Raw genomic sequence first — 22850 nt, 5'->3', positions numbered from 1 at the left:
CCGAAGGACAGCGCTTGCAAAAAAAAAAAAAAAAAATCGTGCATTCAATTATCTCTCGACAGAACATCTATCGAATGCGATCAACAAACACGTGACCAACTTTCGTGATGAATTTTCTAAAGGTTAACACTGTGAAAGAACTTGAGAGCCTATATATTGCCAGTCGTCTACATTCAGACTTCACTGACCTTCTTATGGGCCAGTATATTTTGGCTATGCAATGTCTGCATCTTTATAGCTATGAAGCAGGTCTCATCGACCTACCTGTAGACTTTCATAATTTGGCTGTGTAATGTCTGCATTTTGTGGATATGAAGCAGATCTCAATGGCTTTCATATACTGATTATGACAGCAGGAGTCGACAGCGAGTCCACCTACAGTACATTACAAGAACACCGATAACTATGTCTGTGCAGTCCAATCGGCTTATAAAAAATGAGCTTAGAAGAACTGTGAATTGATTATTGGGTTCAGATACAATGGAGCTATGCGAGGTGGAGCAGTGGGGTGCTTCGAATTCATTTTGACCACCAGATTTTTTTACGCGCACTTCAATTTAGGCGAACGAGCGTATTTGCTTGGCAGCTACCTATCGGAATCTGGCCCCCGTGACAGGGAGTCGAACCTGCGACCTCGTACTCAGCAGCAGCGGGCCGTGGCCCATGAGCCACTGCGACTGACACGCTGGAGACATCACTGACTTTTTTGTAGACTCGTCCTTTTTTGGTCATACAATGTATACGTAATGCAGAGGCTTTAGTTCTAAAGGAGCATTATTTCGAGTCCATAAATTGTCTATTGAGTCCGTATACATTGTTCTGACTTTTCCTTCTTCAACGCATAAGTTGGGAGTCCTCCAGGGAAAAAAATGCTCTCATAGTCAACTGGACGGGACCAGGGGACCGTACAAAAAGCAGCAGTAGTGGTACAATCAGTGAACGTGCAAAAACCAAAGGACTTTACGCCGGCAATTACTTTGAGCTGATTCCAACGTTATGCTAAACTGAACAACAAAACAGTACAGTTATGGTAGTTATGACATAATATATATATGTTCAACACAGATCAACGTCATAAAGCGATTATGCAGTACAAAATTAACAATTCAATTTTGCTATAGATGCTCTCAACGGCGTTCCCTCATGCAATAAGAATGTTCATGTTTGTGACCTAAATTCATGTGATGGAACACTAAGGTTAATGCCTCTAGCCATATGATTAATTAGCACGGGTATTTTATCAAGCGAGAACAGACCTTCAATAAATTATGCCTGTCCGTATTGTAGATATCCGCTCGTTAGGCCGGGCACAACGTGATGAAGTTTCCCGTGTGATGTGTGACGTCTTATGTTTATGCATGTAAATCAGCAGCTTATAACTATAATTAGCTCGCTCTGAGCAAATTATGTTTCGCTATGCTTGTCCTTTCGGCTATACATACAAAGTCTAAAGATTGCTCGGGTATCCTCTATAAAGAAAACGAATTTAGAAAGTCTACAGATTGCCCGCGGAATACGTATACACGGCTGCAGAGCTGTTCACCAACACGTTTGCAGCATCTCTGTAGTCGGAGGTCGCTAGCACGTAAATTTCGCCTGGCACATTTTTGTGCGCATTGTTATTGCTGTCCATTGAAATGGGTTGACTGCAGACACTCTGTAAGCAGTAGCCGACAAGAAGCATACGGCAGTAAAATCAACGGGCCGTGTATAGTAATTCTGTAGAGGTGAAAACAGGCCTATTTTTTTCCTTAGAGTGCTTAAGTAAGCGCTTGCGAGCCCGTGTACCGTCGCAGTTCGAATGCCTGCAGAATCTCGCGTCACCTGCCAGCTTGAATACACTGTTACGCGAATGGGCGTTGAAGGTTATCCCAGCAACGATATCGCTATTGAAAGCTCAGTACGCATTTGTTTCAATATCCTCTTTAAATCTTCATTCATTCCTTTCTTCTTCTTTTTTTTTGAACTTCTACACCGATATTTTGGGCCGGAAGCGGGCGCCTTATTGCCCGTAGACCACCTCACGTCGGTAGATTCATTGAGTATCAGAATGAGTACCACGTGTAGATACTGACGAGGGATACAGCAATGAGAGCTCAGAAGTATTCAAGCATTTGCTGCATTTGGTTGGTTAGCAATGACCCACAAAACGGGCATTTTCCTCAGCAGAGTGCTTCATTAGTCTGATGATGGTGCTGGTCGCGTCATGCTAATGTCCCTGTAAAAAGAGTTTCATGCTACTAAACCGGAAAATTATGCCATGGCTTCCAAAACAAAATGTATTGCAGAAACCATGTTGCGTTTCTATTTACATTATGTTAACTGCAATCTGATACTGTTCGACATTTTTGCAGGGGTTGGTAAGCGCTGAACGAACGCCCGTGTTAATAGCGTCTCTAGACAAAATTATTTTTACAATTCACGTGGTTATGATTCCGCTTGCGCATGCGCACTGTTCGAAGAGACAGCATTGTGTGGTTTCAATGAGCCAGTTATTATTCGGCGTTCGTCCTGTCTTCTATTTCTGTCTCTCGCCCCTAGCGCAGTTTAAGTGCCTAAGTAATGTCTTACCAACTGGCGTACCAACACGCTCTTCTTGGGTTATTTTTACACAGGTGACTGTGTAAAAACAAATAATAATAAATAACTGCAAGGAGCTTCTTAGGAGAAACCTTTAGCAAGTGCTTTCTGTGGTTCATTGTGCTCTATAGACTTCCAAGCTTGACGTCTTCAGAAATACCGCAGGCAACAGTGGACAGGCCGTGTAAGGACATGAGTTCATACGGTTCCAATTAGAATAAATTGAGAATAGCGTCTGTAGGCAGACTGTGGACTTTTTATGAAAACCTTTGTAGGCTTTCTAAAGATTGTTTAAGCAATTTCCGCGAAGGAAGGAGTGTCACAATAACCCGAAATTTAAGCACGTTAACAAAGACGAAGCCCAGAATTCTAGCGACGAGACCTTCAGGCTTTGCCTTTAGACAAAGCTCGTGTAGGAGGCAACCACTGCTATCTCTCGCAAGCGGCATTTACCGCGGGTTCTGTTCGTCGCAAAGGCGCCTGATCTATCGTGTGTCTATTGCTTAATCCACAGCACCAAAGCACACTCGCGTCTTACTCACAGAGAGTGGTGACGTATGAGGAGGAAGAGAGGTTTCTCGTATGTCATGCTAGTCAAGCGACAGCCTTTCACAGTTGGCTGATGCCGCGCGCTGCGAATAAAAAAAGCAGGCAAAGTTCGAGTAGGAACAATGGCTACGGCGCTGTATCAATGCTCCGAAGGCAAAGCACTGCCTTCTCAAGAGCCCTCGCGAACAGCCGCACGTGTAGTGGTGTCGTAGCTTGCAGAACAGCGATATGAATGCATGCGTGAAACGTACAACGCTGCATGCATGCATGCAAATTAAAAATTTAATTATGGGGTTGTACGTGCCAAAACCACTTTCTGATTATGAGGCACGCCGTAGTGGAGGACTCCGGAAATTTCGACCACCTGGGGTTCTTTAACGTGCACCTAACTCTAAGTACACGGGTGTTTTCGCATTTCGCCCCCATCGAAATGCGGCCGCCGTGGCCGGGATTCGATCCCGCGACCTCGTGCTCAGCAGCCCAACACCATAGCCACTGAGCAACCACGGCGGGTGCATGGATGCATGCATACATACATACATACATACATACATACATACATACATACATACATACATACATACATACATACATACATACATACATACATACATACATACATACATACATACATACATTGAGGGAAAAACTACATGCACATACGTACATACTTATACGCATATACATATGTACTACATAGACACACACACACACACACACATGCACACCCACATACATCTTGTTCCGAAGCTTAGCGGAAGCATGGCCGTTGACTTTCTGCGGCGGTGAGTAGAGAGGGAGGGAGAGAAAGGCAGAAGTACACGAAAAGCGGTCGTCGTCTGCGCTCGGCTCGCGACCTTAGCAGACGACACTTGAAGTTTGGCAAAAAAAAAAAGAACAAGTAGTGTTCGACCTACTCGCCAGTCGCTGCTCTCTGGCTGTCGTACCAGCTGTTGCTCTGGCGTGCTCACGAGTCGGCGGCCTTCTGTTCGGGAAGCGTTAAGGCAGTGAGAATGGCCGCACATGTCTCTATACTTTGGTAAGGAAACACGATAACGTCGATGGCGTGCAGCAAGGGAGGGCTGCTCGAGGCGCCTTCTTCTAGACAACAAGACAGTTGCGTCGCTTTAGGTCTGCCGGAGAACGTGCTGTCTTGTGCGCTTGTGCACGCTACAACGCACGCTGATTACTACCGACTATAGTCTCAGAAATTGAAGGAAATGTTGCGACGCAATGTGTTTCGTCTGAGAAAGTGCAATGCGATTTTACTCTGGGTATACGTACGACATGATGCGCAGGTACATTACCTTGTTACTACTTCATCGAGGTCGTACTGCAAGAATTCTCTTTAAATGCATACTCTGCGTCCTGTGACATCAGTCATTCCTAGTGATTACCATTGAGACATTGATAAATTGAGGCTTCAAGTATTTGTCAATGAAGCAGCACACCTACGCTGCTTTTAGAGGAAGAACCCTGTGAAGAGTTCTTAAGCGCAGCTTTATAAATTCTATGATTACTAGTGAGAAAACTCTGCAAAGCCTCCAATTTCTTTCTTTTCGTGTGCGAAGAGCGTAACAGGGTCTCATACATGCAGATTAGAGACGAATGCAACGTTTTGAAACGTTGATGTAATTGTTCGCATTTCTGCGAGCATTACAATATGTGCGAAAGCCAGAGGGTAAGGAGAAAGCGAGGAATTTGATGCGTGTGATAAAGCTGGGACCGCGTCAGAATAAATGAATAGATCGTACACCACAAATGTACAAAGCTCGATGACTCATGCGAATCAGACGGTGTGCGCATGTCACATAGTATATTACTAAGCACCAGAAACGCATGATAACCAGCGCAGGGGTTCAGTGCGGCGACTGCGTTCCCCTTCTGAGCTCGAGGTCCCTGGTTCGAGTCCCCGCGGGTGGGCATCATTTAGGATGGAGGCGAAATGCAGTAACGCCCACGCCACGTTGAACCACGTGAGCCAATCAGACATTTGATAAATAAATCATTTAATAAATGAAAATCATGACGTTGATAAAATTGCACGCACATTTTCGTTTCTCGCACGTGCTACACAAATCCGGTTATCTGAGCGAAAAATTCAACGACGCCATTAGGGAGTGTTGGTTTCTCCGTATTGCGTCTGGCGGCGTACGCGCTAGACTCGAGTCGCCAGGTTGGTGGCTCCACCTAGCGGCGCGGAGGTTAAGCAGTGAATACACAGAGCTATTGTTGCAGTAATCAAATATATTCTACTTTTGCTGCTGGCTTGCATTTTTGGCAGCGACGTATTTGTTAACGTGGCAAGCGCCCCCCCCCCCCTTTTTCTTCCCCTTTGAGAACTACTCCTATGCGACACGATAAGGTGTCTAAAGCTTTCTCGTTGGAAAAGCGTCACATTATTATTATTATTATTATTATTATTATTATTATTATTATTATTATTATTATTATTATTATTATTATTATTTCTAATACTGCTAACCCCAACGCTACGTGTCATAGCAGAGTGGTACAGCTCACGTATTACAAGACAAAAACAGAATACATGAAAGCAGAAATATATATCTATACTAACATTGTTGCTATACAGTTGTGTTCGGCATTGAAATAACAATAATAATAATAATAATAACAACATCAACATTAACATGCGTTGGAAAAGCGTTACCCATCACAGGATATCCTGGAATAGACACAATTCGTCTTGCTCTACCACATTGAATTTCAGCTTGTTCCGTTCAATTACGGAACGTGAAGAAACAAAAAGCGCATTGCTTAAAAGCGTTGTTTCTATATTTGAACGGGCGCTAAACTAAGTGCGTGACAGCTGCCTGCTAGCCTATAACCCGGCGAAAAAGACGTCGCCACCATGGAGCCTTGTCTCTGCAATTGGTGTCTCCAGTTAACCTGGCATTCTGTGATGGTTACCACGTTTACGGCGGACAAGCTAAAACTACAGCAATCACTCCAACTCGGCCGAAGCGAACCTTTCTGTGACGAAGCCCGCGGTTCAGGCTGTCCCCTCTGACGTTTCCATTTGTTCCTCAGAAGCGCAGTTCATAACAGTCAGTCTTATACTGTCGATGGCGAGGGGGGGGGGGGGCTCGAAACAGGTCGCCCAGAGTTGGGAGCACATGCAGGAGAGAAAAATGACACACGTGTAGAGGCGGCAGTGCGTTTGACGGGGGGGAGGAGAAGGAAGGGGGGAGGGAACGTAAAAGAAATTGAAAGGACGCAACAGCCAGAACGCTTTTAATGGCCGAAGAACTAAGGGAGCAAAAGAGAACGTTTTTCTACAGAACTCCGATTTGATGGATTGAGTGTTGGGTGACATATATGTCGCCGGCCGAGGGAAAGGCGACTTGAATGACAGCCTAGATGACGGCCCACTCGTAAGCAAGGACGCGTGACTGGGTTCCCCAGCAGTTATATCTTTCCTCTAAAAGACGGGAGTCGGTGAAGTCCATATAAACAGTCGGGCAAGTACGTAATAAGCAAATCACCGTTTGACAGGTAAACATGGTCATTCCGTCTCCTCCCAAAGGACCACAGGAAAAGGTCATTTTCAGTTAAATTCAATCGGTTTTATTACATGTTCTCGAGGCAAAAGTGTGTGCGAGAATAATAAAAACAATAAGACCTGTAGGTTGATCGTTTACTTGGTTTGATGGCAGCGTCGCCGAGTTGTTCGTGGTGGACCCGTCCGACGACTGGAACGCGAAAACAAATGCTAAATTCTTGAAATTTGACATGTAAGCAAGCAGGCCTTGTAAGCAAGCATTGGCGTGTCGTATTCAATCCCCTATTTTGTTTTAAATCGTCTGCGGGGCACCAATTCACAGTTACGCGATGTGCATCGTTAATTATGATGCCCGACAACTGTTACGAGGCGTTGTAAGCAAGCATTGGCGTGTCGTATTCAATTCCCCATTTTTTAAAAACCATCTGCGGGGCACCAATTCACAGTTCTGCGATGTGCATCGTTAATTATGATGCCCGACACTTTTATAAGGCCTTGTAAGCAAGCATTGGCATATCGCATCCAATCTCCCATTTTCTTAATCATCTCTGGGGCACCAATTCACGGTTTTTCGTTACTAAGTGCTGCTTGCATTTTGCTCTTACGAACAAATAGTTCTGGCGTAAGAAGATTTCGGTGCGTGTGGAGCCTCTGAGACGGTTGTCGCAGACGTGTGTTCATAGCGTGTTCATAGTGTGTGCTGCATAGTGTGTTCCGCTACAAGTTACCATCTGCTGTGATTAGGTTGGCTACGGCGATTTCTTACTCACCGAGAGTGCGAGTGTTTCGTTCATTAGCATCGCGCTGAGCTTCGGGACGATGATACGCCGGACTACTTGCACACTATGTATACATACGCGGTTGCGATGTTCGCAAGTCACTGCATTTGTCGCGTATTCTCCGCACTGGGCTTTTTCGTAGCTCTGGGATCGTACAAACGCCGCTAGTCGTCCGTGCTGCGCCGAATGCGTACTACGTTTCTTTTTTAACGCTGCGTTACGTTCGACCAATCAAAAAATACGAGGCGCCGTAACGACGTCGGCACGTCCCCAGGAAGGCCGCGCAAACAGAAAATGCAAGGCCGACGTAGAGCAAGCACGTAAAAGACCGCACAATCAGAAGCAGCAGGCACTGCGCGGAAGGGCCGCTGCTCTAAAAAAAAAAAAGAAAAAGAGAACGCCAACACAGTTTCTGCCAGGCATCCACTAACAAGAATGCCGGAAGTCCCGTAACCTGAAAAGGATAAAAAAACCGAAACTGCGGCGCTCATTGGCCATATTGGAAGCGGAGCTACGTAGGTCAGACGTAAAAAGTGTACTCGGCCTCCCGACAAATACGCTCGCTGCTTCGCCCGCCCTCCCTCTCCCCAAACCCCTCCGGTCGTTACTCTGTCCTTGCGCCCCATAGGATTCCAGCAACGAATAAAATAGTTGCATTCTTTTTGCGTTTGCACTGTTCCTTTCTTGCAAACTAACCGCGCATTGTGTGCTTGCAGACTGAACATAAACGGTATATACGTATGTGTCTTAGGTTGCCTACGCCACGGCGCCAGGCGGCGCTGGGGCGGAGCACACTTGCAGGCGAAAATGCCGCCAGGCTAAGTCAGCCTGCCGCCACCGAAATCCTCCCGCTCCTCCGTACAGTTATTACGGTAAAATTCCGCAGAGAGAGCGAGAGAGAGAAACAGAAAGGGGAGGGGAAGCCGACAAAGAGTGCGTCGTCTCTCTCCACAGCTGCATTGTTGTTGCCGCCACGAGATTCCCATATCCACTGTAAAACAGTTTGCACCCTTAAAAGTGAATAAGGGTGTAAACCGATCGGTCTGTAACTGACACCATTTTTACACCCTCATTCAGTGTTTTTTATGTGTGTAAGCTATTTTACACTGCATAAGCAGCGCAGGGTTACGTAAGGCGTTAGAATCGCACACACATGGCAGACGCCAACCCCCGCGCGCGATTTTCGATTCCCGCAGCAGTTTTTTTTTTTTCTTATGTGCTCGTCGCATATTCACGAGATGCCTGGAACGGGAACGCAGGCTGGTCGGGCGAGAAGCATTGCTTGCGAGCCGGGAGCTCGCCTTGATGTCGCCACGCGCTTCGTCGTCGGCAATGTCGCGCCAGCGGAAAAAAAAAAGAAAAACAAATGAAGCAAGAGGCCATCGCTCATCTGTCGGGCCAGCAACCGCTTCGAGAAACGCGCGCGTGACAAAGCTGCAGCGGCAGCCAAGGAGGGCAGCGCGGAATGGCAACGAGAGGAAGAAAACCGAGAAACAAAGCAACAAACGCACACGAAACAAAAGCAACGCGAAATAAAGGAGGGGGAGGGAAAGCCGAAGCAGGGGAAGGGAACGCGCGTCGGCAGAACAACGTTCGTGCGACACTTTGCCCTTCTGTGTGTGCGCGACTACGCTCGTGTGATGATGGCGAACGACAGCACCGCCCCCTCCCCGACCCCACACTCCCATCCCTCTAACATTCTTGTTTCTTCCTCTCTCTGTCATCGTTGCTTATATTCATCTCACTTGCTCAATATAAGCTCTCGAACGCATTCCCTGCAATCATTTAAGGATGCATATTCGAGGGGGAAGGATTTGGGAACTAGGCCACACGGTCACATTAAATCTGCATTTCTTCCTTCCTTCCTTTGTTTGTTTCTTTCTTCGTTCTTTCTTTCTTTCCATCTCACTCATATCTTTCTTCGAAGGCATTGGGTCAGCTTACGTAGTACAAGGATGAGCGTAAAATATAAGCTTGCCGGCTGCTTTTTCTTCTTTTTTTTATTTTTTTATCTTTGCCTCTGTACTTCAGTGGAAAGAGAGCGATAGGGAGATGGAGAGGAGGCTGTTTTAGCATTGCCCTGGCATTGCGACACGCGGCATTTTCTTTGGTTCGTTTGTTTTTTTTTCACTTGGACGGGCGTCACAACAAAAAAAAAAAGCGCGCGTTCGGTCGTTTTTTCGTTCGAAGCGAGAAGTCGCCCGCGGTGGCAGGCTCCGACGCGCAGGACGATTATTGAAATGGCCGGGCGCGCCCAGCCCACTGTGTATAGCCTCGTCTCGACTCGGTTATTTCGCCGTTTCTCCATTGTCGTCGCCTCGGCGCTGGTCCGGCTCTATTTTTTGCGCGCGGAGACCGCTTTCTCGCGCGGCGTCACCAGCACGACGAGAAGTGGGTACTGTTGCGACCGCATGGCGGACGCTTCTGTGGCCCTGACGTCTTTTTTTTTTTTTTTTGCATTCCGTCCGTTTGCCTCTACAGAGAACGAAGTCCGTCTCTTCCTTGTTTGTTTGTTTGTTCTTCTCTCTTTCTTCAGGCGAATAGGCGGCATTCATTGGGTCTTTCGTTTCTACTCGTGGTGGTGGTCGCGCATTACACCGCCGATACAAAGGCGCCGATGCAAAGAGGCCGCGGCTTCCCGCGCAGCTGAGTGGCCGGAATCCGTCGTCGCAAAACGCGCCCCACTGTTTTAGAGATCTTCGAGACGCTCATAATGGCGAAGCCTCTAGCGCGATTCGTAAAGACGGGGACGTGACAGAGACACAGGACAGCGCTAACTTTCACCCGACGTTTTTTCAAGTGACGTTAGCCTTGTTGAACTTCGAGACGCACGTGCTGTCTTTGCGAGATCGTCGCGGCTGCGCGAAACTTCCGACAGATGTCGCTGCGGAGCCTGACTCGGGAAAGCGCATGCGCTGTAGCTCTAACACACGCCACACCCTCTCTCCCCGTGGCGGCTTCCGGAGAGGGTTGGGGATGTGAGAGAGGAGGAGGCGGAGGAGGAGGGAAGAAGTCACCCTTCACGCCGGCGCGCTCCGTGCCTCTGGTGACGACACCCACGTGACGAATCGACTTAACGTGTATATGTATAGTCAAACAATACCGCTGCACCCGTATTGGTTAAGCGGTCTGGTTTACGCGGAATCACGTAACGAAACAACAAACGCTACCCAAAGGTCCTCACTACAAAAAAGTAAACGCCTTCAAGCGCATCATTCATTTAGGAGAGAGAATAGCCTACTAGGAGCGCTTGGTTGCTCGCTGACGTTGACAATATTTGCCGATGGTTTCTGCGCATATTTCCTGCTTTAATTGTGTTGACGCAAATGTTCCTATCCCGTTTTTTTTTTTTTTTGCATGGCGTTTCTTTTCTTTTTTTCATTGTTCTGGCCGTCCCTCTGCATTTCACAAGAAACCAGATGACCGCTTCCGCGAAAAATGTGAAGGTTAAATTTGGGGAAGCGTGAACACGTTCATTGCGTATGACTTCGGAGTAAGGCGCCAAGCTACAGCCGATCGTGCCGCCATAGCCGAGCCAATTAGCCACTTTGCCATAATGAGGAAGCTATGCGATCGTATATAAGTATCTATATGTATGGTTAGAAATGATGATTACTTATTAACTGTGCGTAGTGTGCTTTTTTGTCTATGTACCTGTGTTTGGGGCACGTACTCTCACAAATTGTATTTGCTTTGTAACCTTGTTTAGTTTTGTTATTATATTTTCTGGATGTAAATTATAACTTCCCCATTGTTGCTGATCCTAAGGCATAGTGCTTACTAACAAATATATGTACCCTCTCCTGCTTGGACCGATCCGGTCTGCAGTATTTTGTAAATAAATAAAATAAATAAATAAAATCGGTATATGGCTTCCGCGGATAAAGAAATTTAATACCGTTCTACGACAAACCTCGCAAACTCCTCTTGCATACGCGTCTAACCTTTTACGGCAGACAACTCTCCTTGTGGTGACTTCTTTTTTTCCCATCTCGCTGCTTCTTGGTCCGCCGTGCTTCTCTCTCTTTGTCCCATGAAAGCCACTCCTCTCTCCCACGCTTTCGCATCGTCTGCTGTGCTAATATATCGGCAGGTTTCTTTTCTCTCTCTCTTTTCTTTTCTTTTTATGGCGCAGCAATTACACACAGCTCGATGTCTCCATCGCCGTTGGTCGAGTCGGTGGGCGTCCATCACCTCCGCGTTAATTCCTTCCCTCCCCCATCCTTCTCTCAGCCGCTGTCTCATTGCATTTCGCACCAGGGTGCGCACGTGACGCGACGGTGGCGCCACTACCGCCACCGGCAGCAGAAGCAGCAGCAATCACGCATAAAACGTCAACCGTCGCGGTTAACTCAGGCAGCTCATTTGAGGCAAAGGTGGGGAGGGCTTTTCCCTGATGGCGTTTAATGAGGGGAAAAGAAAGAAAAGAGGGTTCGAATTCGAGGAGGAGAGGCATCAACCGCGTCGCATAAGCGCGTGTGGGGAGTAAAAAAAAGGGAAGAACCGCGCCGGGCGAAGGCCATTAATAAGGGATACGACGCGAAGCGGATTGAAGCCCGAGCGCGGTGGTAGGTGGGGAAGGGTAAGGACGGTGGGGAATATGGGGTGAGGAAGGAGAAAGGAGGGGGTGGCGGTTTAAACTGTATCATAGAAAAGCCATTAGGCAGGAATAAATGAGCCGAGAACTGGGCCGCCGGCAAGGGGGGGAAGCCATTTACAACTGGAATGTTTCGATTTCCGGTATCAAACAAAACGACGGCAGCGCGAGGGAGACCGCGCGTGCGTTTCGTGCTTCGTTCGTTTCATTCCTTCGTTTCATTCCTTCGTTCGCTCGTTCATTCGCTCGTTCGTTCGTTCGTTTGCGAGTTGGTTCGCGCAGTGTGCCGCGAAACCCTCGCCTCCACCCTCTCCCTCTCGCCCAAGTTTATATCATTTTTTTTTGCTTCGTCATTGTATATGTATAGGCATCGACGTGTTTATTCGCGCACGCCACCAGGGAAACCTTTACTTTTTTTTGTCTTTGTATGTTTGATTGGTCAGAGGGTTCAGTCATAATTCATCTTGCGTCTCGAAGGAAGAGAACGCCTTGATCAAGAAGAAGAAGAAGGAAAGGCGCCTAAGAGGAGAAGATATTCGAGTAGGAGAGAGAAAGAGGAACGCGAATACTTCGACGCTCCCGAAAAGCATTGAGGGCGGTTGCCCCGCGTTTCCCTTGGAAACGTGCTTCTCGCTTGTGTATACCCGCAAGCGGGTGTACTGCTCCTTCTCATCATCGGAGCCGGAAAAATATTACCGCGAGGCCCGCACCCGTAGTTTAAAAAAAAAATAAAGAGCACATTCGATTCGAGACTCTCGACGATGCCAGCTATAGGGCTTGCGCTCACGGCAGGAATCCAGTCAGGAATCCAGGCATCTCACCCACCCCCTATAGGAGGGTATATGAGAGAGAGAGAGAGAGAGAGATGGTGATGAATGATTCTTCGCTTTCGTTCTGAGCGGGGCAACAAATCGCCGACCACTCGAAGGGCCGCTGCCGTCGACTGACCGACCGGGTGGAGCAACTGGCGGTTCTCCGTCTTTCACGCGGGCTTGCCACCGCTTATTCCTTTCGCAGCGATATCGCTTTTCTTCTCCAGACGTGGCCCAGAAGGCACCCGCTCGCATACGCTCCGTTTGTTTCGCGGCATCGCATAATGCGTTCGCGATGGAAGCGTGGAGGCCAAATGCGGCCAACAAGACCGCCCCTAGTTACGCCAGTCAAGCAATGACGCAGTGTGTGTGTGTGTGTGTGTGTGTGTGTGTGTGTGTGTGTGTGTGTGTGTGTGTGTGTGTGTGTGTGTGTGTGTGTGTGTGTGTGTGTGTGTGTGTGTGTGTGTGTGTGTGTGTGTGTGTGTGTGTGTGTGTGTGTGTGTGTGTGTGTGTGTGTGTGTGTGTGTGTGTGTGTGTGTGTGTGTGTGTGTGTGTGTGTGTGTGTGTGTGTGTGTGTGTGTGTGTGTGTGTGTGTGTGTGTGTGTGTGTGTGTGTGTGTGTGTGTGTGTGTGTGTGTGTGTGTGTGTGTGTGTGTGTGTGTGTGTGTGTGTGTGTGTGTGTGTGTGTGTGTGTGTGTGTGTGTGTGTGTGTGTGTGTGTGTGTGTGTGTGTGTGTGTGTGTGTGTGTGTGTGTGTGTGTGTGTGTGTGTGTGTGTGTGTGTGTGTGTGTGTGTGTGTGTGTGTGTGTGTGTGTGTGTGTGTGTGTGTGTGTGTGTGTGTGTGTGTGTGTGTGTGTGTGTGTGTGTGTGTGTGTGTGTGTGTGTGTGTGTGTGTGTGTGTGTGTGTGTGTGTGTGTGTGTGTGTGTGTGTGTGTGTGTGTGTGTGTGTGTGTGTGTGTGTGTGTGTGTGTGTGTGTGTGTGTGTGTGTGTGTGTGTGTGTGTGTGTGTGTGTGTGTGTGTGTGTGTGTGTGTGTGTGTGTGTGTGTGTGTGTGTGTGTGTGTGTGTGTGTGTGTGTGTGTGTGTGTGTGTGTGTGTGTGTGTGTGTGTGTGTGTGTATGTGTATGTGTGTGTGTGTGTGTGTGTGTGTGTGTGTGTGTGTGTGTGTGTGTGTGTGTGTGTGTGTGTGTGTGTGTGTGTGTGTGTGTAAACATGAGTAAGTGAAGACGGAAAAAGCTTCGAGAAGCTGTGATTTCAAGCTCGGAGCCTTACCGGCGCCTGGCTGGGGTGTGATCACGAGGCGTCGGCGACTTGCGTCATTCGGAGATATATCACGTAGTAATGATACTGCGGTTGGAACCTGCTGGAATTTTCCATCTGTCCGGTGTTCCGTTGCTTAGATCCACATGCGGGAACTCTACATCAGCCCACCTTGTAGGGCGCCTTGGAGAAAAATCATGGGGGAGCGGTATTGTCACTGAATACCCTCTGGGATCGGCGCAGCGCGCGGTGTTTCCTGATCTCGGAGGCCATGGTCACGATCCGCGCCGGTTTTGCTGCGCGCAAGGATACAAGAACCGGCGTGACACGGACATAGAAAAGTACCTAAAGACCAAGTATATAAAAATATAGCATGGCGGAAAAAAAATATTCAGCCGCCACAAGAACACAACTCCAGTTGTGTTCAGTTATGTTGTTTGGTGATAGAAGGCACTCGCGAGCCGTGGCAACTTTTCTTAAGCGAAGCATGCGCCGCACTTTGCGAACATGAAATGTTTATTGATGTTGCATTGTTACAGATCATTATGAAAATTTTTAATTGTTAGTGTCCGTGCAATTATACGCAAATAGATCACCTGACGTGATGACTCAGTGTACATGAATTCACTGATTGTGGTTTTGGCCGTGTCTTGGCCGTTGGCATCACTGGTGGCTTCACCGGTGGATTCACCAGTTGGGAGGAAAAAGCACTTAATGTGCATCATAGCTGACGTCAATGTGCACTCATGGAAGAAGCCAGGTGCACTGTGCCCAGAATGCGAGACCGGATGCGTCAAGCAATAAGCGATGACGCAATGTTTCATCGGCGCTTTATGCGGTTTCTTAGCATTGAGCACTATCTGGGCATTTATTAACAACTGTTCGCACCGCATAAAGTCCTAGGTCACTGTGTTAGACGCTGTCGTAGGCTGCACTGCCTTCGGGATCGGCCCGCGAAAATGGTCACATACCAGGCAGGAAAAAAACTGGTCTAAATTAATAAAATATTTCGTAAAATATTTATTTAAAATATAAAATATTTTGTAGCGATAGTGCAGTCACAGCACAACATTATACTTTGATATGAAAACGAGGGCATCGCAAAGAACTTGCAAGCAAGCATATTTACGGCACGAAAAACTGAAAAGAGAAAAAGAGCGCCGCCATGACAGCTCGCCAGATGTGACGCAGAACCCAGACACGGCCTCCCCCCCCCCCCAAAACGCCGTGCCTGCTCGTTCCTGCTTCGTAAGCATGGCGCATGCTGCGTGCGGATACGACTACTTTGCAGCGGCTCAAATGTTTGGTTGTTGGTTTTCAACGACTCGAAATGACGGCAAACAATAGAATTCAAACAGTGGTACCTTAGCTCAGAATACGAGGTAACAGGAATGCGAAATCGACCACGCCCGTCAACTCAACAACTCCACACTGAGTCTATCCGCGGCAGCTGCCTGCAGCTGCACATCGTCGGACCCCCCCCCCCCCCCCCCCGCGCGATCTCATAACGGGCTCCTTCTTATAGCTTGGAAAATTAGGCTGCGCCATCTGGTTTCAACTAAATAAACTAGGACGGTGGTATCCTCAGAAAACGGCGTCGTTTCCAGCACCGTCTAGTAATTACACAACTTCCAGGGCGCATGCAGTATGTTAAATAAAGGCGAGAAACTGTCCTTACAGAGTTTTTTATCCGTTCGTAAACGCATGACCATTCGCGGAATGCCGGCTTACAGGATCTGTGTACGGCGGCGCTGGTGGCGGCATCTTCTGACGCATAATTTAACCAAAGAGCACACAAGGGAGAGCGAGAAAGACAGGCGAAAGGGGAAAGGCAGGTAAGGCTAACCAGAAGGGAACGTCCGGTTTCATATTCTACAGTGGAAAACGGGGGAGCAGAAGGAATAAACAGCAAGAGAGAGAATCGACAAACGATTACAGTGGATCACTACTACCGCTAACTATCGCAGCACGGGGTCACCTGTAACGCAACGAATGGCGTTTCAGGCTACAACCGCTTACGCAGCTAACTCTGTTGTCATTAAAAAAAGTGTATATCTCACACGAAGTTAATACTGCTATTACCTGCCACATTCAAATGTTCATTTTTACGTTCTACCTGTCCATTTTCAACAAATTAAACTCGAGTGAGATTTCGTCGCAGTTAGCTTTTAGGCCCTGTCGACCGATCGATAGGCAGTCGACCCGAATCGACCCCGCCTTGGGGGTGGAGTCCAATCACAGCGCGCCGGCATGCTACGACTTGCTTCGACTCGACTTTGCGACAACACGCACGAGCGACTATAGACTAAGGCAGGAAACACTGCAGGGACACAAAGAGACACACGATGCCATTTACGCGTCGGTGTTGCCGTGCATTGTTGTTCTCTTGGACGAACTTTAATCCAGCCAACTGCTGACGTTGACGTACTATACGCTTTGTCACACTCGCGAGTTAGCCCGCGGATCACTAAAGATCGCCAGATGCGAAATCCACGTGAGGCGCGTAAAATTCTTTCTCGTGAAAAAAAAAAGCGTTTATTTCTTCACATCTAAGCACTTCCACCATGAATAGAATGAGCGCAGAGGATAAGGAGAACGGTGCAGCCGCACTCAACGCTCTATGCGCTTCATGGAACCAGCGCAGGGTACTGTATAGTATACGTCACACTTCCGGCTACATAATGACGTCATATGCCGAGTGCACTTTACATGTCACTTAGACGCCGCGTCGCAACCATATGCGGGGCGCTATGGGGATGATTGAGAATGCGTTTGTACACAAGAACGGCGGTGTTCGGCGGTTACGGTCAGCTGTCCGACATTGCGGTCGTCCTACTGACGCCTACACACAGACAGACTCACCAATGCCCGTCAGCCGGCTGCTGCGTTCTTTTTTTTTTCTTACATTCTTTCTCTCTTTGTCATCAAAACACCCAGTAACTATATGCCACCGGGCCGGTCAAAAAGGAGAAGCGGCAAAAGCCGCACCATGACACATGAGAACACTAAAATATATATAAAAAAAGGGTCGATTGGTTCGGGCCCGCTGGTTCTTGGAACGTGAAAGCCTTCGGCGAAGTCGATGCGTTCGCGTCCAGGACAGGAGAATGGCCGTCGTGAAAGAAACCCGATCCGCAAAAAAAAAAAGCTTAACTTGAGAGCGGGGCAGGTTGTGTCACTTCTTCGCTAACGAGCCCTTTCTGGACATCGCGTTACTGGATATGCCCGTCTGTTGGGGTCGCAGCAGGTGGTTGATGGACGGGTTCACCTGGAGCTCCTCGGCCGAAAAGTTGAACAGGGGCGGCAGCGGGCCGCCGTCCGGCAGCGTGGCCCCGGTCACGCGCAGGTCGTCGAAGAAGCCGTGCGCCATGCCGTCGAAACACGTGATGCGCTTGCTGGGCACGTAGTCCAGGAGCCTGGCGAGCAGGTCGATGGCCTTGGCCGTCCCTTTGCCCTCGAGAACTTTCTCCCAAGGCACCGACTTGCGCTTGGGGAAACGGCACTCGGTCCAGTTCGGGTTCATCTGCAGCACCTGCTCCTCGGTGGGCGTGCCCAGGATGCGCATGATCTCGGAGAACTGGTCCAGGTTGCTGTCTCCGGGAAAGACGGGCCTCGCGATGAAGAACTCGGCGAGCACGCATCCCGCCGACCAGACGTCCACCATGGTGGTGTACTCGGTGGCGCCCAGGATGAGCTCGGGCGCCCGGTAGTAGCGCGAGCAAATGTACGCCACGTTCGGCTCGTCCTTGATGAGGATCTTGGCCGAGCCGAAGTCGCACACCTTGACCACGCACTTGTCCGGGTCGCAGAGAAGGTTCTGCGGCTTGATGTCCCGGTGACAGATGCCGAGCATGTGAATGTACGCCAGGCCCCGAAGGACCTGCGATGCGCGAATGTCGGGCAGAAGAAAAAGAAAAGGAAGTTGAGAAAAGGAAATGTACTTTCCTTTTTCTTTTTGACTTTCCAAAATAAATTTGAATCCCCGGGAAACTGTCAAGATCAAGCTGGATAAGCAATTTCGCTAATCTGCCTTGCATTGTACGATTTGAACAGCGAGAACCGCCGCTGCGACAAGATGGGAGGACTGTCCTTATCAACATTCGCGTAATACGTCGAATCAGTGAAGGCGGAATTGCAGCTAGCCACAGTCTATGATGAGTTTGCCTAAGACACCGAACCCTAGTTTTCTGAAGAAATTGGAGTCAACTAAGCATGGCAGGCGTTGCCATGTATCCCTGTGTTGGCGTACGGTCAGCCTACTGCTTGATTTTGAACACAAAGACCCTCAACGTAGCGTCGTTATGTTTCATTCATGAAGTAAATAAGCGAACTGAGGCCTCCACGAGAATTTGTACACCTGTTTCGCGGGTGATATCTACGTCTACTGATTTTAGCAATAATTTCACCACAATAAATTTACCCTGCCGAGTTTGAGGCTTAAGCAACTTTCCACAGCGGATGATGAACACGAAAAAGTGAATGAAGGGACCACCGTCTTTTATCGTCCAGACGACCCACTTTCAAAAATGTCCACGCCGTACTGTCACATACCTGAATTGCCGACCTTGTCACGCCAAAGGGGCCGCGTTTGCCTGGTACATAATAGCCTGACTGACGTGTGGGGGTTTTACCGGCTAGGGTTCGATCACCGGATGTAGTTTAACGCGCAGCCCACTCAAATCGCGAGCACTTTTTTTGATGGCTAGTTGCAGACGGCGCCGGCCGGGTACCGAACCCTCGAGCTCAGGCAGCACAACGCCGAAGCCACCACGGCCGGTGGTGTACCTGGTACATGTAGAGCTTGATGAAGAAGAGCGGGAAGGTGTGCTTGTTCCGGCTGTAGTGCATGATGACCCTGTGGACGGTCTCCGGGATGTACTCCATGATGAGGTTGAGGTAGACCGTGTCCTTGTTCTTGTCCAGCGTGCAGAAGAAGTAGCACAGCCGCGTGATGTTGGGATGGGCGAGCGACCGGATGATCTGCAGCTCGCGGTTCTTGAACTTGCGGTCTTGGCGCACCCACTTGACGGCGTACACTTCGCCCGTGTCGACCAGCTTGATCTGCTGGACGACCCCGAAGGTTCCCTTGCCGATCACCTTAGTGCTGATGTACGACATCTCGATCAGCTCGTCGTCGGGCCCGTCGGACCGAACCACTTGCACCGTCTTCACCTGCGGCCGAGAACGTGCGCAGCTGACTTGTGTCAGAAATGCTATGGGAACGTACGCAGTCGCGAGATTTTATGACCGTGATCGCGGCAACCCCAGCCGCTCGGTGCGGGCGACTGAAGTGGCGCTTTGTCGCTGTTTGAAGGTTTAGCTGATGCACTCTCCCTGTTCGGGCTCGCGAGTCGTCTGCTTCCTTCGACAGACTGAGTGTAAGCCATTGCGCATGCGCATAATGGGGCACGTTTCGTCATTTCCAGATATCTTGCGATAGCGACGGTAGCAGACGAAGCGCGAGCGGCGATCCGGACTAGAAAGATTCGGTCTTCGAAAACAGCGAAATTCGAGCCAGAACAGAGCATCGGTATAGGCGCAACTAATCAGTATTTTTCGCGATGTGCAGTACACAGTAACTTGACGAAAACACATAAAAGTAATGCTACAGAAGGTATGCCAAACACTCTGAGAGCTGGGTTGCGCAAAGCAGGGGAGTGCCGCGATTCAGCCCCGTATTCTCAAACGACCTCGAGACTCGAAAGCTCTTGCTCCACTCCATCGAGTTGAGTACAACGTCGCCCTTCGGCTGATGAGGACAGTGCGTGTCTCGAAGAGTTGCCGTGGATCGTCGTGAAGCACAGTGACTACTTCTCTCGAAGGGTCGCGCTGTTTTCTAGCTTCGAGGGAAACAACAAACAACGGAGGCGTGCAAAAACAAAGTTCACGATAGGGGTTCGCAAAGTTCGGTTATGGGAATTCATCGAGGGGTTCTCTTTTCTTTTTCTTTTCTTTTTAACATAGGTAGGACATTGGACAATATAATAACAAAACCTTCCTGGGGCAACTCACCGGCCCGTTACAAAGGGGACGCTCATAGCATCTAACCGTCCATCCATCCACTGATGCCGGCAATTTGTCGTTTGTTTAAAAAAAAAGGATGGGCAAGACATTAAGAAAATAATAATAATAAAGAGCTTGGTGGCGCAACCCCACCGCCCCGTTTCAAAGGAGACGCTCTAGGATGGCGGCTAGAAGATGCAGTGTGGCGGGCGGGAGGGAGGAGCTGCGCAAGATGGCGACGAAAGGTGGCGTTCCTGTTAGGGGGCGCTGTGTGCGCCGAGAGCGCGTCCAGCCGATGCGGCGGTGCATACGTGTAGGCGCAGCTACAGCCGAATGCGAGCTACCTATTCTCGTTTTCTCTGCGAGCTTATAATATTTCCCATACATTGCGCACGTACCTGCTTTTCAGCCATTCGCCAAGTCTTGCATGTGCGTGGGAAAACAGCGAGAAGCGGCGCAATGACAGCCAGAGGGAGCGCGTTGTATTTCTGATGTGTCGGTGACTGACGTCGCGAATGTCTGGCACGCGGTGTGCCTTAAAGAATTTCGTAAATCCATCGACCTATTTGGCAATGCTTCGCGACAAATATCGTTTTGTACCACGCAGGCCAAATGACGAGCAAACAAAATAAAGGTATCATATAAAAAAAATGGCAAGCTCAAGTTGTTTCAATCCGGCCTGCATAGCCGCGCCGCAGAAATGAGATTTATCGCACATAGATTATGCGATTAAGTGATAGCTGCGTGGTGCAGTGGTTTCGTTCTACCTTTGTTTACATTTTTTTTCTTTTTCTTTTGATAAGTGTTTTCTTTTTTCGGTGAACGCTGGTTGCTTCGAAGTGACGTTCACAAATGTCGCCGTCGTGAGTTCTGTGTGTCTCCATTTTATATCATCATGGGCAGACTTCTTCAGTCGCAGAGCATCCCTCGGAGCTCACAAAAAGGAAACGACACTTTCTTTTCGGCCGCGCACGATTTGTGCTCATTTTTCAGCCACGTACGAAACACGTGCCTGCTTTCGAAGGCCACGGCGCTACTACATCCAACTTCTGCCAAGCTTGCGCAACAAAGTAATGCGTTCGGTAAAAACTGTGCACTTCTGCAACACCGACAACACATTGCACACTGGTGCGCTGGCTCAACGTGCGTACGGCCGCCGCGCTGAGAACCCTATACGCGCGCTGACGACTACAGCGCCCCGGAGAACCCCTAGCGGCGGCCAGAATTTTCATCGCATCCTGTGCGCTCCTCTGCCACGGCACCCGTCACACCGCCACTTCTAGCCACCACACTCATATCATCCATCCATTGTGTCGAGGTGGAGTGCTGAGTGGAGTAACGTTCAAGAATACGGAGATCAACCAGCTATTGCCGCGGCTCCCATCACCTGGCTGATTGACGATCGTTGAAGCTGATTGAAGCACGTGTGACGGTGCCTGCTCAGATTACCAGTTTCCTCTTCACGGTGTACGTCGGTAACGTGAGGGGAAACATAATAGGGTGCACATACAGACGTACTCCAGCACAGAACATCAAGGCCACGATTGCTCATGACCCTAGCACCGGAACCAGTATACCTCGTGATTCTCGCAAAAGGGTCACGTGCTACTCAATGTAGCGCTGAACAAAACGAACTGCCAGGTGAAGGAACACATCCGCGTCGCTCGCGCAGCTCAGTTTTGGAGGATCGAGTAACCACCCCTCCCATGTTGCTATGGCTAAACTACAGTGCGGCGCCTGCGCACATACCAAGAAAGCGAGACAAATCGGGGAACACGTTAGCACCGCGCCAAGCAACTCGCTGACAGTTCCCCGCAGCGCGTCTTTCTAAACGCACGTATGCGTTGAACCGGTCACGACGGAAGGACGTCAACCGAGGACGTCCCGTCAAACCACCGCGACTACTTCACGGCTGCACACAAGTGCCAGAGGCATCGCTCAAGCAAGAAACCGGCAGCCACGGCAGAGGCAACTCACCTTCTGCCCGTCGCGCTTGGTGATCACAATGTCGGTGATTGGCAGGTGGTAGTATCCGCCACTGCTGGGGTTGTTGGCACCCGTCGTGGAGAAAGCGGTCAGCTTTCTCGCCATGCCCGCGAATGACTCCGTGGCTGGCGTGCTCGGCCTTGTTTGGTCCGCGTCACTGAGCTCGACCCTGCCGCTGACACAGGATGCACGGTGGCGAGGCTCCGGCGCTAGAGCCTCATGGGCGCCGCTCGGCTCCTCAGGAGGCGACCAGGGCACCGAGCGCTACCGGCGGGCACATGACGCGGCGCCGACGTCTCCAGCTGCTTCGTCGTCGTGGCCTCTGGCGCGGGTTTTTGTTTTTTGTTTTGCTCGGCCAATCTTCTTCGATGCAGCGGACCAGCCGCCGATGCGCGCGGCCCTGGGCGCGAGGCCGGCGCCGCTCGGGCTACGGCTTTGGATTTGTCTTGTCTTGTGTCCCCACACACTGGCGCATACCCACTACGGGGGGTTTGGCCAAGAAGCAGGCGGTTTCCCGTATGTTTAGCGTTAAAGCAAAACTAGATTTGAATAGTAGAGCGTGGTACTAAAAACTGTGATTTGACGCTAGGCCACCGCTGGTTCTCTTTTTTTTATGTGCGTGTCTCGCTCGCCCCGTGGCCGTGGCTGGCCGTCTGTCGCCGGTCTGACGGGGACATCTGAGTGCATTTCGCCGTCATGCTACGATACAGAGGCTCTGAAGCTATTCCAGTAGTCTCGAGTCGAAACGCTAGCGTGACAGCTGT

General features: G+C 49.5%; 2 protein-coding genes across 3 annotated transcripts in view; one reads left to right on the top strand and one right to left on the bottom strand.

The window, feature by feature from the left end:
• Positions 1–22850, top strand: part of Ca-alpha1T (Ca[2+]-channel protein alpha[[1]] subunit T) — a 410459-nt gene that overhangs the window by 111395 nt on the left and 276214 nt on the right. The gene's annotated exons all lie outside the window — the stretch shown is intronic.
• On the bottom strand, positions 16619–22519 carry LOC126529024 (glycogen synthase kinase-3-like). The gene is made up of 3 exons (XM_050176629.3): positions 22078–22519; positions 18883–19269; positions 16619–17977 (listed from the first exon to the last, which is right to left on the bottom strand). The coding sequence occupies exons 1-3, from the start codon at positions 22189–22191 to the stop codon at positions 17273–17275; spliced, it is 1206 nt and encodes a 401-aa protein (XP_050032586.2). The 5' UTR covers positions 22192–22519; the 3' UTR covers positions 16619–17272.

Source organism: Dermacentor andersoni, chromosome 8 (assembly GCF_023375885.2).
Source record: "Dermacentor andersoni chromosome 8, qqDerAnde1_hic_scaffold, whole genome shotgun sequence".
NCBI classification, from domain to species: domain Eukaryota; kingdom Metazoa; phylum Arthropoda; class Arachnida; order Ixodida; family Ixodidae; genus Dermacentor; species Dermacentor andersoni.
Note: the sequence above shows the minus strand (reverse complement) of the source record. Positions and strands in the feature narration are given on the sequence as shown.

Excerpts from the sequence above, each read along its gene's own strand:
- LOC126529024 (XM_050176629.3), bottom strand. The coding sequence starts at position 22,191 with ATGGCGAGAAAGCTGACCGCTTTCTCCACGACGGGTGCCAACAACCCC. Across the intron at positions 19,270-22,077 it reads CCAAGCGCGACGGGCAGAAG|GTGAAGACGGTGCAAGTGGT; the intron begins GTGAGTTGCCTC and ends TCTCGGCCGCAG. Across the intron at positions 17,978-18,882 it reads TCAAGCTCTACATGTACCAG|GTCCTTCGGGGCCTGGCGTA; the intron begins GTACACCACCGG and ends CGCGCATCGCAG.